At 44.3% G+C, this 18,613-nt stretch overlaps 2 protein-coding genes across 3 annotated transcripts in view; one reads left to right on the forward strand and one right to left on the reverse strand.

Moving 5' to 3' along the window:
• RSPH10B (radial spoke head 10 homolog B) overlaps nt 1-4,259 on the forward strand; it is a 35,000-nt gene extending 30,741 nt beyond the window's left edge. Inside the window, exons 17-19 of the mRNA XM_066576384.1 lie at nt 622-715; nt 2,342-2,522; nt 3,743-4,259. Of these exons, the coding sequence (XP_066432481.1) occupies nt 622-715; nt 2,342-2,522; nt 3,743-3,962 (495 nt within the window). The 3' untranslated portion in view covers nt 3,963-4,259. The remainder of the gene's footprint in view (nt 1-621; nt 716-2,341; nt 2,523-3,742) is intronic.
• Nucleotides 4,260-9,038: 4,779 nt separating this feature from the next.
• Nucleotides 9,039-18,613, reverse strand: part of CCZ1 (CCZ1 homolog, vacuolar protein trafficking and biogenesis associated) — a 56,198-nt gene continuing 46,623 nt past the window's right edge. For both annotated transcript variants that reach the window (XM_066576386.1, XM_066576385.1), the window contains exons 13-16: nt 17,147-17,264; nt 16,801-16,959; nt 15,780-15,907; nt 9,039-9,359 (exon numbers count right to left, since the gene is read on the reverse strand). In XM_066576386.1, the coding sequence (XP_066432483.1) occupies nt 9,304-9,359; nt 15,780-15,907; nt 16,801-16,959; nt 17,147-17,264 (461 nt within the window). In that variant the 3' untranslated portion in view covers nt 9,039-9,303. The remainder of the gene's footprint in view (nt 9,360-15,779; nt 15,908-16,800; nt 16,960-17,146; nt 17,265-18,613) is intronic.

The following is an 18,613-nucleotide window of genomic DNA, read 5'->3' on the forward strand; positions in this document are numbered from 1 at the left end:
AACAATGGTTTATATGTCTGCATAAAATGAATGATGAATGAAAAGTGAACGATTATCATTCATTGTTCAGTCGTTGGCTGTATTTAGACCAAACAATATCATTTTTACTTGTTTGAACAGGTTTTTAACAATAATTGTTCCTTTTAAAAAAAAGTGGGGGACAGATGATGAGTTGGGTTTTCCCCATGTTGAGTCTTAGAAAGTTGGAGGAGGAGCAGGATATGGCCGATAGACACTCAAGGATTCCCGAGAGAGGAGAGGTAACATTTAAGCCAGAGAGGTAGATTTGAGTGTCACCAGTGTAAAAGTGGTACTGAAAGCTGGGGGATTCTATGATGTGTCCTAGAGCATGGGTGTAGATAGAGAAGAGTAGGGGTCCTAGGACAAAGCGTTCAGGGACCCAACAGACAGAGAGTGAGGTGAGGATGTAGTGTGTGAGTGGGAGACACTAAGCGTTCAGTCAGGTACAAGGAGATCCGGTAGAGGGACAAGTTTGTGATCCAAGAGCGGAAAAAGGATGCTTTCAGCAGAATGGTGGGGTTGGAAGCCCAATGCTAGCAATGTAACGTGAATTCCTTGCCTGTTCCTGGGAAACTATGTGATTCTTTCATTTAACTGTAGAGGAAGTCTGAGTGTTGGACAGAAGAGAAGGAGCTGATTATTGGCATGAAGGCAAATGGAAAACACAGCCCCCGTCTACCCTTCCATTCTCCAAGTAAGTAAAGTGTAAAGATTCCTACAATTAAAGTATCTCCTCTTTCACAACAGAACTCCAACCCCCTAAAAAGATATATTAACTAAACATCAATGTAATAATGGGCTTCACAGAGATATACCAGCGCAGTATTTCCTCGTGAGGTCTGTTATTAGGCTGTGTCCACACACCGCTGATTTGATGCAAATTTTGTCGCAGATTTTGGTGCAGATCTGCAGCAGATTTCACCATTTCAACTGAATTGAAATTGAAGCTTTGAAATCTGCCGCAGATCTGCACCAATATCTGCGACAAAATTTGCATCAAATCAGCGATGTGTGAACACAGCCTTAGGGTGCGATTACACAAAGTGGAAATGTATCGAATTTTACTCAAACGGAAATGCGTGGCAAAATCCGCATCAAAAACTGCTTCAAAATCTGCACCATCAGTACAGATTAGAGATGAGCGAGCATGCTCGGTTAGGGCAATTACTCGAACGAGCATCGTTTTTTTCGAGTAACTGCCCCCCACCCCGCAATCTGCCGCTCACCCCAGCCGCCACCCGAATCTTTTTGGAACGTGTAGGCAGTTACTCGAAAAAAGCGATGCTCGTTTGAGTAATTTCTCTAACCGAGCATGCTCGCTCATCTCTAGCACAGATCTATGACTGACTTCATCCTTTTAACCCTTTCCAATCCACTGTCTGACGTCTCAAGACATTCTGATTTAAGGCTGTACAGCTTCCGATGTCGGAAAACGTCCAGCAGGGTATTCTTACTGTATATTACTGGCCGCTCTGTTCTCTGGGGCCTCTCCAGCATGTCACATACCGCAGTACTGGCTCCAGCCAGCAGGTGGCGCCATTGTATAATGGCAGAAAGAGAAAACTCCCTAGGAAACCCTGAATCCAAAATTGGATTGCAAAGAGTTAATAGAAGGTGTGAAGTCTTCTGTGAATCCGCACTCAAAAATTGCATCAAAATCCATAAAAGTGGTTCGGATTTTGATGCGGTTTTTGATTCTTAAATAATGTGGATCTTGCAACGAATTCTCCACTGTGGAAAATACACTGCATGTCCGCTACGTGTAAATGTACCCTTAGGCCCCTTTCACACAGATGAATTTGCGCATGCAGAATCTAACCTATCGATTTCAGTGGCTTTGTCCACATGCACATATTTTTCTTGTGCATTCTAGTTGCACAAAAAAAATGACCAAAGCATGCTCCATTTTCCTGTGCATTAGAGCACCCTGAGTCCCCATAGAAGTCAATGGGGATGCGCAAATGCACGCTCAATACACTAGGAAATGCGTGAAAGAATGCATAATTGCGTAGGAAAAATAAAACCTCTGGAACACATTAGACTAATTAGCAATTTCAATTGGTGCACAAATGAGCGTGACTTGCGGTCGCAAAAGTACAGTAAAATGTGACGATTCGTATGCAAGAAGGCATTGTTCATTCCGCAAATACGCAGCGCTCAGGTGAAGGTGGCCTTAGAGTGTTTCCCTCCCCGTCTGTTGGTTGTCATTCCATAGAGCTCCCTATAACAAATATAATGCAGTAACTGTAAATGTCCACTTGAGGGCAGTATAACCTCACTAGTATATTTCTACCAACTTCACTTACTCTTCTGACTGCAGAAAAAGACCAAAAGAAGATCCTAACAGACAAATGGTTCCATCAGCTCGATGTATTTTTCCAGAAAGTATTTTTTCCAGCTTATGAGAAAGCAGAACAACTGAAGGCAGAAATCCCAAGAAACAGAGCCCGGCAAGCTGAGCAGGCCCGGTTACAGCAGGTCCAGGAGGAGGAGGCCGCACGGTAAATGTTAGGGCTGACTTATACCTACTATGGTTGGTATACACTGACTGGTCACTGCATTAGAAACACCTACTCAATAGCTGGTTTGGCCACCTTTTTGGGTGATCATGGCTTTTAGACAACCTGGGAAAGATACCACAAGGTGGAGAATATCCTCCATAGCTAAATGAACCCATGCCCGCTGCAGCAGCTCCGTCATTTGCTGCACATTTTGTGCATAAGTGGGAGCAGATCCCAAACATGTTCAATAGGCTTACAGTCCGATGAGTTTGCGAACTAAGGCAGTGTGGAGAATTCATTGTCCCTCTAAACACTCCCTAGTGATCCGAGTTCGATGACATGAGGTGCCATCCGGTTAAAAGACGGCACCGTGGTTAGGATAGACCACCTAAAAATATGGGTGCAGCTAACTGGTCGCTGTAGCGTTCACCATTCTAGGATTGTGCTATAATCACCAACCATGCTCGGCAACTCTCCCTATACCGTGAAACCCCCAGCAGCAGCCCAGTTGAACCCCAACAGTGCATCCATGGCATATGGCTTCATGCTGTTTATGCCAGATGCAGCCCTGGCCATCCATATGGTTCAGCAGGAGACAGGACTCGTCACTTCAGATGATCATCTATCAGGTGTCCAAGGTCCACTGACATCTTTCCTGGGCCCATGCAAGATGTTATTGGGAATAATGAGGGGGCATCATGGAAACCCTTGTCGGCATTCGGCAATTAAACTCTAGTCAACTTTAGGTACTCCGCATGGTCATTCGTGGAAAAGCTGCTGTTGTACTGCTGGGTCAGTTAATCCACTGTGGCATGTCATTGCTGAGCTACCATATGTGCCCTCTGACGCTCAACTCTAGGATCAACCATGTAGCCTGCCGGTGTGTGATCTTCTGTTGGATGTCTGTCCATGGTTCAATCAGTCTTGGTACACACTTGATATCGTGGCTCAGGAACAGCCAACACGGGTGACTGTTTCACAAATACTGGCACTACATCTATGGGCACCAGCAATCTGCCCGTGGCCAAAGTCACCATGTTTACCCATGACTGTCAAATGCTGCCATCTGTGGGGACAGAACATTATCTGAGAGCAGATTGTGACACAAACATATATGGTAACATGTTACTGATCACCAATGTCACATGCAGTGAGCAGTCCGTGTATATGCAGTATCTGTCTTCCTTACTAATATATTACCACTCACTATATTTCTTAAGACTAAAAGCACTGAAGGCAGAAGAGGAGGCCAAGAGGTTGGAACAGATGGAGTTGGAGAAGGCTGCTGCCATGCTGGAGGCTGCGCAGGTATCTGATGACCCGGCCAATGACAATAATGGTGATCAACACCCTGCCACATCCAAGGAAGAAGCTCCCATCTCACCGCCTACTGCTGGGACTAAGGCCACGCCGACAACAGGCAAAAAGAAGAAGAAATAACTCTAGAAGTAGTCCCTGTACAACCGTAGTCATGGGGAGATCACTATCTGATGTGATGCAGACACTTCTATGTGCCTTCAAAATGACAAACTATTAAAAATGGATGGGTCAGAAGGGATCGCATGACTTTTCTGGAATTCTGAATAGCAAAACAGCCAAGATAAGCGGAGATAAAGAAACCTCTCCGGTATCCCTGCATTACAAGGAAGGTTTACTGGTCTCTGGGAAAGTGATGCCGCTGGATTACTTATCACCCAGCTTTCCCAGTGATAGACGTGAATAAAAATGGTAACAGTATGACAAGTGCTTATTTACACCTGTGTATGCAAGTTGTGCCCAAGGCTCTCAGGCGCAGCTCACCTTGGACAGCACACGGACGTACGACCATGTGCTCTTTGAGCCCCGTGGGTAGCAGACATTGCACGTCCTACTCTTAGCGAAAATGGGGCATGCTGCAATTTTTTTTTGCAGAGTCTGTAGATCCGTGAAAAAAAATTGCATGTGTCAAAAATCCCATTGAGGTCACTGGGTGACACATGACACAGACGGCACATGAACAAAATACATGGAGGTGGGAATAAGGCCACTTCACATATGCATGTGCACATTTGCGCATGTGCATGTGCCCTTCTCCTGCAGATTTTCACCCCCCTCGCATTAGAATAGAACATGCAGATGTGCAGTCTCACGTATATCGGGCAGCACATAGTGTTCGTGTGCGATGCAAGTTGCGCCCGGGTCCGACTTTCGCTCGCCCGTGTGAATGCGCCCTCAAGCTGATCCTTGGTGCCTGAGCAGAGGGAATCCCTGTGAACAGCGAGAAGATGAGATAAGGATGAAGAGGGACCTGGTGAGAAGAGGAGATGCTCCGAACATAGAAACACTTTCCCTATAGTACTTGGAACATCACTCGGGGAACAGCTGTCAGATGAAGAGCTTCAGCTGTCCGGAATGGATCTGACAAGCACAAACTCACACAAAACGCAGCGCCGAGCTATTTTACACATTATCACCATTTGCCGGCGCAGAGGGCTCATATTTGAAATATGTGTCACAAGCATGATAAATATTGTTGTCCCCTGGTGTAATAGACATGTCAGCTTTATTTGGGACCAGCTGGAAATACTTCAGTGTGAAGACTCAGCTGCCACCTGTACAAACTCCATATACGTGAATCAGCGTATATGCGCTGGGCCGCTGACATCGCAGGTCTGAAGGCCACAGTTATACAGGGCGATTCTCTCACTACGAAGCACAAACATCCCTCAGTACAACCCGAGTCACATGGGTGTAGGAGTATTTGCACACACATAAGCGCAGCATTTTTGCACGCACTTCGGTGTATTTTTCCACGCACAAGGCATGTCCATTTGCGCTTGGCAAAAAAAAATAAAAATCCGCACCAATTAAAATGGCTAATTACTTTGAGTTCCAGATTTGTTCTTTTTCCTGTGCAATTAGCAGTGTTTCACACATCTCCGTTGACTTCTATAAGGACTAGAGATGAGCGAACCTACTCGTTTCGAGTAATTACTCGATCGAGCACCGCGATTTTCGAGTACTTCCGTACTCAGGTGAAAAGATTCGGGGGGCCCTCTCTCTCTCTCTCTCTCCCCCCCCCCCCCCCACTCCCAGCTGCAACCCCCCACTCACCCACGGCGCCCCCCGAATCTTTTCACCCGAGTACGGAAGTACTCGAAAATCGCGGTGCTCGGGCGAAAAAGGGGCGTGGCCGAGTAGGTTTGCTCATCTCTAATAAGGACTTCGGGTGCGCAAATGCCCAGGAAAATGGAGAGCGCATTCACAAAATCAGTGAGGAATCAGTTAGCAGGCGGCCAAAAAGAGGACAAAAAAGGGGGGAAAAAAACCCATTTCTCTTTCTGCTTTTTTCCCCTCTTTTAAAAATGAAGAATAGTAATTTTGGTGGGCTCAGCTGAGATGAACCGTCTGAGGTTCTGGTCCTCGCTAAACCAAACTTGTGCAAAGTTCAACCCGATACAGGGCTCGACTGTTTTGGTTCGCTCATTACTACTAGGCAACATACAAGGTAAATAGAGGTCAGTTTTTATAGGGAACCAAACAAAAGTTACCTAGTTATTGAGGAAGATTTTGGTTTCCTAGTGAGCGAATCACCTTGTACATTCATAAGGGCCTCGTCAAAACGGTCTAAGAGAAGAAAAAAAACCAACAAAAAGAAAAAAAAAAAGTCTGTTTTGCACAAAGCAACCAATCCCAGAGCAGCCTTTATTTTTCAAGAGTGCTATGAGGAATGAAAGCTGAGCTGTGATTAGTTGCTATGGACAACAGACAGTTTTTACTTTCGTTAATTTTGATAACATGAGGCCCGATTTGCATTTTGTGCTCATTTTATTATACATTGTACTTCAGTCCCGGGGCGCGAGAGAACTTGTCAACTGCAGCTCCATGGAGGAATGGTCTTTCTATATGGGAGCAGCATCTCTAAATGTAGATATATGCAGCAACAAGGTCTTGAAGAGCTAAGGAAACGTGGAGCGGTTACCAATAGCCATCAGCTTCTGTCAATAGTTTTAAATAATTAAATAACGCAGAGTGAACAGTCCCTAAGGCGAGGGCACTGCCGCTATGGCAGGATTCTTCGCAGTCGCCGCTTGTAGCCATTTATGCCGTAGACGAAACATTGAAGGTGCAGTTACTTAATTCTGTGCTTTTACCGCACCTCAAGGTGCTGCAGTTCTCACCACGGAGTCACAGCCTACATCTTGCCTCTTTGTATTGTTCTTCACTTCTCTGAATATAGCCAGCAGTTGCCATACTAGCATTGGGAATAGCAAGAGGTTCACTCATCACTACTGCTTAGAGTAGTTTCCTTTCTCAGTACGGTCTTTAGTAACAAGAAAACAGAAATAGATACTTCCGTTTCACCCCCCCCCCCCCATTAATTTCAATGGAGTTTCCATTTTTCCTCAGTTTGAAATTTTTCCATCCCCCCAAAAAATTGGAAACCCAAACAGGACAGAAGTAAACCGAAGACCAAATGTAAAAACTGAAACTCCACTGAACTAAATGGGGAAAAATAGGCAAGCATTTATTTCCGTTTTTCTATTACTAATATAAGAATAGGAAAATGGAAATTGCGCAGGACACACAGAACGCTGGTGTGAATTGAACCTTAGTCATACTCCATAAATGTTCTCTGTATGGTTACCATGTATAGCGGAGTGTGTAGTAAAAGTACAATCACTGGTCTACGGTAGACAGAGATACTAGATTACAAGTTACACCATGTTCAGAAAGTTTAGGAAACATGCAGAATACTTCTAATAGATACAATATACATATAAAGTATATGGATTGAGCCATTGGAACCAGAGGGAGAAAAAGCTGCATTCAGAGAACGAGAGCAGAACTACAGCATTTATTAAAAGCACAGATGGAAAAAGACAAAAAAATAAATCTGGAATAAAATTCCCATTGTGGCCAGATATTTGTATGCAGATTTTCGGTTTAAAAAAAATAAAAGTAATGTAATATTCTGATAAGCGGCCACTACTCTCCTTCATGTGAATGCCCATCATATCCACTAGATGGCAATAATGTCTCACATTCTTCATTCAGTTGCACTGGCCACAATGTTCTGCCAGTACAAGTCTATTGCATGAGTTAGATGTCCCCATACATATTAGGGACAAGTCACCTAAACCACTTATTTCACTGGACCAGCCTATGTGTACAAGGATTCCTGAATCTTCCCCAACTGATGAAGACAGGCAAGAGAAGAATCAGGCATGATGAATTTCACTATCTGGTCCCATTCTTCCTGGAGATGGATTGCCTCCTCTCTGCCCATGGTACACATGTGAGCATTCATGGAGTTGGAAGAAACGGCTATCGGAGCTCTGGAAGGTGTATGGGCAGCTATTGGATGTAGTCGTACAACTAAGTTTTCAAGCCTTGTTAGGTCAGTAGTTTTGGGGCTAGAACATGAGTACATGAAATCAGGAAAGACGTTTCTTTGGGAAAGGTATTCACGGTTGGCCCTGCCGACTCTTCCAGCTGTGATGCATGCAAAGTATATTTATAAGGCTGGTTTCACATCTGCGTTGGGGATTCCACTTTCCTGCTCTGTTTGGGGAGCAGGAAAGGGGAATCTCTGTGGCTAAACTGCTCAGTCTCTGGATAGAACCAAACATTGCTGGATGGACTCAATTGACGATAATGAGATCCGCCTGGCTGGCAGGCTTTTGTACAGAAGAAAAAGACCATACCGGGCTTTTCCTTCCGGCATTTTCAACCGTATCTGTGATGGAACCTCTGGACGGAGGTTCCAACGTAGTTGTAAAACCACCTTAAGTCAACTATCCACAGCAGGAAGCTTGCCCTGCATACACCCAGTATGAACAGCCCATGTGTGGGATTGCAGTGCCAAGAATAGTAAGGACAAGAAGGGAGATGCTTGGCAAGAGAAAACCAGACCACTTGCCAGCTAATTTACATATGGTATAAAACTTTGTTTCCCTTAACATTGTGGAGAAAATAAAAGGTATAAGTCGACCTATGTGTAAGTGCTCTACCAAGCACTGGTAATTGTTGACGGGCATAATTTTGATTACAAAATCTCTTTAACCCCTTTAGTGGCACGCCCGGAAAATCTCCGGGGCTTGCTGCACTGACCATGCAGTTAAACCCCGGAAGATTTCCGTGGACAGCTCTGGTACTGAAATGCTGGATACAGTTATTGTGCCACTGTACACTTTTACCACTTCGAATTACCTCAGGAAAATCTCCGGGGCTTGCTGCGCTGACAGGGTAATAATAAACCTGCCACTGAAGGGGTTAAATGACAGAATCCCAGTTGCCTGCCTGCTTCTGATCTTGTGAAATTTCAGATTAGGTTCTGGATCCATTACACAGTAGATATGAGCAGCACCCAACAAACCCCATTGACTGGCATCCGTCCGGTTCGGCAAAGAGGTCCACGTCCTCAACAACTGCCAGAATAGCATAACTTCTGGATTAAAGGAGTTTTACTGCATTTCCTTCAGAAACCTTCCAGAACAAGGTAATTTACAGAAAAGAGGAGCAAAGGCCAGACAATTAAAAGTATAACAATTAGTGGGTTTATTAGCGGCAGCCGTATTAATGTCACAGAAATGGAATGAAGATGTTCCAAGTCGCGTTCTGATAAATATTTAAAATCTAAAAATGGTCTGATCGTTGAGTCTACAGGTAGAAAGTAGTCTTACAAGGCAAGTATTGCCTTACAACAGTCATTCCAGTCAATAATATGACTGATATTCTGTCCATGCTGAACAAAATGGCATCATGGGCCGTCTCAGAGACATGTTCAATGACCCGTCTGCTAATCCAGGAAGAAGATGTTGTTGAATTGTGTGGCACAAAGCTTCTTGATTTCATCTGCAAATGAGAATGGAAAATGGATATTAGATGTGAAATACGGAAAAGCAAACAGATTGATCTCCATTCATGTATTTTTATATCAGAGTTATTACATAAAGAACTTCTGTCACTTTAAAACAGTGGAAATAATAATTTTATGCCCTTAAAAGGGGTTCTTCCACTTCTAAGAGCTCTTTCCCACAAGCGTAAGCGTTTTTACGTGTGCCAACTGTTTAACGTTCCAACATTTGTGCACCCGTTCAGACAGCATGGGCCCTGGCGCATATATGCCGAGGCTGCAATACCATTCCTCCCCTTCCCTCCCCAGCTCACCTCCTCTCTCCTTCCCTCTGGCTGTTTGCAATGGGAGTGGACAGGGCGGAGCTAAGCAACCGCCCCCTCCCCTTGTCCACAGCCAGCAATGGGAGGGGGTGGAGCCAAGATCCGCCCCCTCCCATTGCAAACAGCTAGAGGGGAGGAGAGAAGAGGGAGGGAGTTTAGCAGTCATGCTACTAAACTCCATCCCACCTCTAGGCGATATCATTGGCTCCCATAGGAGCCTATGCAGCAGCCAACATATTCCGGGCCCAAAGATAGTTCCAGGACGATCTTTGCTGCCTGGCATAAAAGCGCCCAATGCTATATTTGCCAGCCGGGCGCTTTTATGCCATGGGAATACACCTGTGTAATCTGATGCACTGAAATCCAATGCATCAGATGGTAGCATATATCGTCCGGCTGTGAAAACGGCGGCCGATATATCATCATGTGAATAAGCCCTAAGATGGATAATCTATCAATAGCTGATCGGCGGGGTCCACCACCTGGTAAATGGAACTCAGCCTGCAGTACCATGCCAGGCCATTATGCAATGTATGGAGCTATCTGCTTTCAGCATCAAAGCAGCTGCAAACGTTAGAACACTGGTTGTAGATATTAGTTGTTTAGTGGGGGTCCCACACAGCAGAGCCCCACCGATCAGCCACAGATGACCTATCCTGAGGATAGGTCATCAATCTTAGAAGTGGGACAACCCCCTTTAATAGGATCATCCTGTTTGGCATGTCCTCATGCCAGAAGTGTTTCACATGACAGGGTATCTACTGAAATCAATCTTCGTTGAAGGTGTCCCAGACACTGCTGGACGAGACAAGGACATAGTGATGACATGCTGCAAGTATTGTAAACACCGGGTCCCTGTCACATTAGAGAGGATACTCCGTCTAATCTGTCCATCTAGTATTCGGAAAGGGAATGTGTCATCAGAAAATGACCTGTCCACATCAAGATTTTATCTTATACATTTTTTAATTATTTCTGGTGTTTATTTTTAAAACTTTCCATATCGCTATGTATATTAAAAGCATCCTGAAATGTTGCAGTTTTCACAGACACTACATGGCAGATCAATGTGTGAATAATCGTTAGATTGAGTGATGTACATAGGTGTAAGCGGTAAACTTGTGCAGCAAGCGAATGAACAGCGATCAATCATTCTATTATGGCTGATTGGATCTTTCATGCGGACCTAAAAATCATTGTCCATCTGCGGGAAATCTTTTGGTATAAACAGGCATCGTAACAACTTGCTGAATAGTAAGTAGTGGCAGAAGGGTTGACTACAGTGTGGTTAAGATCCAATGAATGATCAAAACTATCCAATTATTGTTCAGTGTAAACATATGCCAAGTGCACAATATAAGATCACTACGTCCCGCTGGTTACTTGCGCCTTCCAACTTATTATGCCGTGTATAAGATCCCCAAGCCCAATATCCCTGGGACTATCTGTTGGGTATCTGCGTCCAACAGATCATCCCATGTAAAAGGGCCCCAACACCTATAGATAGATAACATAGCGTACCAACACGAACAAAAGGTCACCTCCTCCCTCCCCATGCACAACGACTTCTTTGCAGGTCACAAAGCAGGTCTACAACACTCTTCGTTGGTCTTCTCCAGTTTACGAGTTTCCATCATACATGGAAGGCTCAGATCACAATGCTGGTTGGAGGTTCTGTCACTTTTGATGGCAAGAAAAAGGCAGAATACAGTGATAGATTTGCTACAAAAATGAGCGAAATCTTGACGGACCATTGGTCAACCGAACCTCCATTTTAAACTGAAGCCATGGTGCCAGTGTGAACGGGGTCTAAACTGTTCATAGGGTTCATAATACCTGTAGTACTTTGTGTGTCACTTTATGGTGGCCAGCTCTAAAAGGCAAATGGCTTATCCAACAGAAATCTAGGTATTCACCAGGCACTAGTGATATGGGGCACCAGCCCTGTACTTCCCAGCTCGTTTCATAAATGGCATTAACAGTCCAAAGAACGTAGCCATGTCAGTGGTTCCGGGCTGTACTCTTAAGGGTAGGTTTAGCCTTAGCAGAAATTCTACAGCATTTTTGCAATGTGTAAACATACCACCAATGGTGGCCATCTTACGTATATGGGGACCTCCTGACCGACCCACCGATGTCCTGGGATGAGAAGAATCGGGCTGATGGACTTCAACTGCCTGATCCTTTTGTTCTCAGGAGATGATAGCTGCTGACAGAGTGGTCTGTTAGCAACCTTCTCCCTTATCTGCATTCAAAATACATGCATGCTGTCCCGTATGGTGGAGTCAGGCGAGATAGCTGACAGCAAAACAAGGGTTTGACTGACAGCTCTCTAAAAAGGTATGGGCAGTTGGTTATGTTCCGGGAGGTAAATTGGCTACATAAGAGTCCATGGTAAGATGGGCAAAGATACATCAGGGGGGTCATTTAGGCAATTCCTCAACAGTCCTCATGACATACAGGAAATCTGCTTCAAGCAATCCAGTTAAAGGCATTGTGCCAAGTTATAAAGTTATCTTGTATCTACAGGATCTGTGGGGTTCTGTGCCATCCTTGAAGTGAATGAAGCAGTGATGCACCTGCATGATCTGCGCTCTACTCATTCGGGCACTGACAAGACCACTGTTCACAGGATCAGTGGAGGTCCAAGTGATCTGCCCCACACTGGCCATTATATCAGCCCCTATATTGTGGATAGGGGCCATCTTTATTACTTGGAAACCAATGACTTAAAGCGGTTGTGCCATCTATGCACTGGCAGTGCATATGTTCTTACCATGAAGCCCTAAACACCAGAACCAGGCAGAATTGGCTTAAGGGCTGATCAACCCGGCCCACACTATCCTTTAACCATACGAATGGATTTGTGTTGAGCGGTTGGATTCTTATGGCTCTAAGTGCAGAGTCTATTACAGAAAACCACCTTTAGCTAGTGCCTAGGTAGAAAATCTCTGCTGTCCTTGGACTAATACAACTTATGGGCCCAAAGATCACGGGTCAATGGCAAACCAGTATTACTGGTGGTAGAAAGTGATCCATGGCAACAAAGATGCTGTTGTACTAACATTTAAAGGGGTTGTACCAGAATTACAAAGAACAGGGGATAACTTGCTAAGACACTCAGTAATCCTGAGAATCGGGATCTCATGTCTCCTGTTCTCACTGTGGGCTTACTGCCCCCTCCCACAGGAGGAGAATTCATGGAGCGCCGATTGCATTAGCACACTGCCGCTGAATTCATCTTCAATGGAAGTGCAGAGATAGAAAGCACTGCGATATTTCCGTCATCCCCACTGAAATGAATGGAGCACCAACCATGCATGACCGGCCAGTTGTCCATTTACAGTGACGCGAACATGGGACCTCCATTCTCATCATCGGTGGAGGTCTCAGCAGTGAGACCCGCACTGATCAGCAAGGGATTTCCTTATCCTTCGGATAGCGGATAACCTGCAATTCTGGAACAACCCCCTTAATCGCATATAATAAGTACCTTGTGCAATCAGCAGGTTATTAATATCCATATATTCCGATGCCATTCCAGCCTCGCTGTGGCATATACATCTGCGTGTGCAAGCGCTTATTTCCTGCGCATCAATCATTCAGCTAAGTGACAATTATGGTTGTCAAAACACTTTGTGAATAACACCGACACCTGTGATGACTGCAGTGACACTTTAGGCTTTAATCAGGACATTTATACCCCAGGGGGGATTAGCACATTGTAATGAGACCTTCTGAATTCGGCTATGCCTTCAATGTCAAGGTGCAAGATAGCGTTCGGTTCTTAATTATTAAGACCATCTGCTGAAAAAAGATGGGATGAATATTGATGATGTCTCGGAGCCGTTCCAAAGTTTAGCATGAAACGGTAACACAAAACCACAGCAGCAACCCGACCTGATGGCGAAGCACCGTGGTATTACAAGAACTAGCACTTCTGTCAGTGCAACGCCACCGGAGCTTCTCAGGCCCAACATGCAGAAAGCTGGGAGACACCAAATTAGTTGGAAGTCAGGACTCAAGAGCAGATGTCTCCGACATTAGAAAGAACGGGCCGATTACAGCAAATGTGTACCAAGATGTATTAAAGGGGAGTCTGGTTTAGAAAACCTGTTTTCAGTCCTCCAGTAGGGAATTCTGAAACAATCAAGGAGGGTGCCGGGAATCTGGACCACTATTAGCCAGAGCAGAGGGCGACTGCAGAGGGTCCCACAATCTGGAGGACCTGTTGTGTCTATACATTACATGGACTTTATGGAGTAGGTAAAGGGGTATTCCTCACTGACACGTTCATGCCATAAGTGTGTGATAGGTGGGTGTTTCAACACTGCAACTTTTTGGAGACCACGGACCCTCGTGCCGTATGGCGAGAGCCTCTGGCTGCTGCGTCTAGGTTGAAAATGAATAGAAAGGGGAGCACACTTAAGCATGGCTCTCTCCAATTGTTTATGGGAGCAAGCGAGCTCGGCTGTTTTTGTAACTTCTATTGAAATGAACAGATAAAGCCAGCAACCACCTCTCCAGGCTGTGCGAGGGTCGGGGACCCCCATTCTCCAACACTGGTGGACACATTTCTTCTAAGCTGAGAATACCCTTTTAAATATCACATGCTGCAGTGCTACAGGCTGAGAATGTGCTGTTGGGTTTCCATCTAGATTACAGCAGATTGCTGGGGACGGCAGCAAACCCTACTAGCCAATTCAGGGGAAACTTTGACTTGTTCAAAGATGGACATCCCCTTTAAGAAGTTGAACTTTTAGCAATTCTCTAACAGGTCATAGCTGTTGGGCTAGTTTCACACAAGCGATCGAGATATTGCCACGTGAAAATCATGGCAAAATTTCAGTTTTGTTCAGGCGATTTTTGAGCGTAAGCAATGCATTTTCTTGTGGAGGGAAAAAAAAAAAAAAAAAAATCACATCGCTGATGGCTGCGATTTTCTCGCGCGAAAGACAGTAGGAGTTTCTAATGCAAAAACGCATCACACGACAACATGCATGAGTGAAAACATTGCAAGTGGGAATGAAACCATTGAAAAGCATGGGTTTCATAATTCTGCGTTTTCACTCTCACAAAGCGTGATTTTATCGCCTGGCCTTACCTGAATCGCTCTACTAGCAGGAGAAATTCGCCTAATAGGGGATAGCATGCTCTGTGAAATCAATGGAGCGTGCCTCCTCCCTTGTGTACCATCAATAGAATTCTGTCAGCAGCCTCACTCTTTTCATAGACTTCACAAGCCACAACCACCTGGATACTTTTGCTGATACTAAAGAATTTGATTTCCCCACACCAGCTGTCTCCCATAAGACCAATCACTTACCTTAGGCTACATTCACACAGGTGAGCGTGATATCGGCCCGATATTGCACGATTTTCATGACAATGCAAAGAGTTTTGGGGGAGAAGAAAAAATAAACAAACTGCATCACGTGATCCTCATGACCGTGGTGGGATCACAATGGTTTACCACTAACTCCAATGGGAAACATTGCATCGCAGTGTGTATATATATCTCTTTTAAAGGTCCCATTGAAAACAATGGGCGAGGTGTTCCGAGAAATCCCAAAAGGTAGGAAATGCTGCAATTTTTTTTTCCTTTGCAGCACACAAAGGTTGCACGATAATATCGTTTGTGCAATTAAGCCCGAACGCTGCCAATACACATTAGATAGCAGTCAGCCGAATGAGTATTTAGCAGACACAAATCTGCCCCATGAGAACGCGTGTGAAGGGAGCCTTAGGGCATTTTTTTCAGCCTCTAAGGTCTAAAAGAAAAACTTATACAGTGCAGCCATTATGCAATAGGAAGTTGCAGAAGATATTTTATAGGGCATTCCAGCCAGAAGAATTAATCACCATCCATTCAATAGAAGATGATAGATTGGGAGGGGGTGTCTATCCACTAGGACCTCGGATTGCCAGATCAATGCCAGGAGGAGTCTGAATGGGGCTGCAGTCGAACAAGGTGTCTTGCTGCTTCACTTAAAGTCTAAGGTCCTGACGGAAACGGCTCAGCACAGGTTCACCTCCTGCGTTCCCTTATTTAGAAGTGGTCGCCAGATTTAAAACCCTAGCACACTGGATACTCACCATTTACTTCAATTAGGTTGGAATTCTTTTGGTTTAAGATGACGTACAGCTCCCGTTGGTCAGACTTCTTCCCTACAACCCAGTAGTCACTCATGGCTTTTACTATGATTTCTTCATCTTCATCAACTCTGAAAAGGAGGAGATCAGAAAAGGGCAAACTTTAAAAATTTAAATATGCAATTGGGGGAGGTATGACTGTCAGGACCGCCAACCATCATAATATGTGAATGGGGCTGAGCCGCAATAGATAAAAAGCACGGATCAGAAAGGCAAAGTGGGGCACATTTATGACGGTTTACACTAGTTTCTGGCGTATAAAAGCCGCTTCTTTTTTGGCTTTAGAGGGTATTTGCGCAACAAGTTTTTGACGCCAGCCTCTGGACTTTTTTAAAAAGCAGGTGGGGCTTGTCTGGAGGGGCCAACAGATGTATGTCTAATTTGTACCAGAAACTAGTGTAAATTATACCCTGGCGTACATTTCTGAGAAGGCACACGGAAATGCCAGGCTTAGTAAATTTCTCCCAGTATCTAAAAGCTCCAGGGAACCGGGTCATGGATCTGGTATTGTAGCTCAGCACCCATCACTTCTTCTAGACACTACAAGTGTACAGGCCATCGATACATAGGCTGGCCTGTCATGCAGAAATGTGCAAGGGTACAAAAACCAGGAAGGCATCTGTCATGACACACCAGTGTATGGAGTTTCTGAAATGTAAGCAGAAAGTGAACAATCCCTTTATAGGGGTTTCTTGTAAAAAAAACCCTTGTTCATATGCTATATAAGGGTATATGGACATCCTAAAGAAGGGACTTCTGAGTCATAATGGAGGGCTACTCCGTAAGACCACATCCAGCTCTTGGGGACTCAAGTTGTCCATATGTTATATGGCCAGCCATTCCTATGGACGTCCGCCATGTAATACTACATATGGCTAACGCCTGGCCAGCATACTCCGCTGTTTGCTGGGCTGTCAGCTGGATGTCTATCATAAGACAACCCCTTTAATAGGTGGCATCTCACCGTGTAAAGTCACTATTTATATCTCCAAGAATCTTCATAAGCTCCGGCTGTACAGAAGTGAGCGAGACACTTGGCGTTTTCTTGAGGTGTATTGTACTTTTCTCTGCTAGGTTCATGTGGTTGAAATAAATAAACTTGAACTGAGGTTCTTTTTCTGACCTGGAGACAAACAGAAGATGTTAACAAATGCAGAGAATACCACCTGCTGCTTCACTGCGGACGCAGATATTGTGCGAACGGGCCAGATACAGGACCTCATGCCAATCCATCCGTTATACACGCAAGGTGAATCAATCTCCTCTGTTCACAAAGACAGAAACCATAGTGGATAAGAAAATGCACCTACCCAGATATCCTCCTGTTGATATTGTACTGTTCACAGATGTCAGATGCCAACACTGTAAGCTGAGGTCCTACAAGGCTGTCCAGTTTTTGACAGAAATCTGGTGTTAGTTGTACTGATGCTAAAAAAAAAAAAAAAAAAAAAAAAAAAAGACAAAAACATTAATAAACCTGCTTTTATTTTCATACAAGTGACGAAAAACAAGTCAGCACTTCCAAAAATAAAATATATGCACAGGTGCACATAAGCCATGGCTGCAACCGATACAGTAACAGAAACACATGCCTCAACTCTCATACATTTAAGAGCTGAAAAAAAAACCTGCACAATTGCCTATCAGCTAATTCCAGACGAACCAGACGGGCCCACAGGTTTTGATCAAAATATGTGCTAAAAACTTTGCATTTTATGCGGTTAGTATAAACAGTTGTGCAATTTTATTCAGATATTAAATGTGTATAAGTGCTGAGGCGTGTGTTACTGTTACGTATTTGTCACATCCATGGCTTACATGTACCTTCATGTTTAATTTGTTTTTTGTTCCATGTGCATTGGTGAAGCAATGGCTGCCATCACCTTTGTTCTGCCCTCCGTTCACAGATCTCTCCCAGGTGTTTTAACTAGAGTATATGGCCAGGTATCCCGAATCCATTTGGAAGGCTTTGGCCAACAGAGAGACATTTTTCATTGTTAGAAAGGTTTGCCTGGATGTGGCAGATGGGCCCACATGTTTTAATCAAAATATGCACATTGCATTTTTATGTGGTTAGTATAACATGAACAGCTTTATTGAAATACTAAATGTATAGGAGTGCGAGTTTATGTTTCTACATTTTCATATATGGCTCTATGAAGCGATTAAACAAAAAAACAAAAACACAACATTGTCTCACAGAGAAAACTATGGCCCAGTGGTCATTAACATAGGACTCTTGATATTAGATGTCTATAAAATACAGTGATAGCATTTTACTAGTGGGTGCAATATCATCCACTGACTGACCCCAACACCCATCAGAAGTGCTATGTGTATTACGTTACTTTCCTCTTGGTTGATGTGCTGCAAGGCAACACCCGACACATGTGCCAACAGTTTATTTTTCATAAGGGCAAGGACAGAGGGTCCGGTCAGGATGTAGTGGTGACCTGCAGAAAGTCCCTTTTTCATTGTTTTCTGGGGCAATTTTGATGCGCAGCACAAAAGGAGTTCGCCGGATGTGTTGATTTTGTCAACTGTGGATTAACCCTTTGGCGTAGGTTTCTCTCTGCCTGTAGGGCTTGAACGTATTGCACATGTTGCATGCTGCAGGCCAGACATCTCAAATTATGTACATGTAATCTAAATATTGATGATGTATTGGTAAGCGTGGTTTAAGAAAAAAAATGCATTGCAACCGCAGTAGCTTAGTGAGAAAAACCTGCATGCAGTTTGTGTTTATGTCAAAAGCACATCCTGACCAGACCCGCATG

The sequence above is a fragment of the Eleutherodactylus coqui genome, chromosome 8 (assembly GCF_035609145.1).
Source record: "Eleutherodactylus coqui strain aEleCoq1 chromosome 8, aEleCoq1.hap1, whole genome shotgun sequence".
Classification (NCBI taxonomy): Eukaryota; Metazoa; Chordata; class Amphibia; order Anura; family Eleutherodactylidae; genus Eleutherodactylus; species Eleutherodactylus coqui.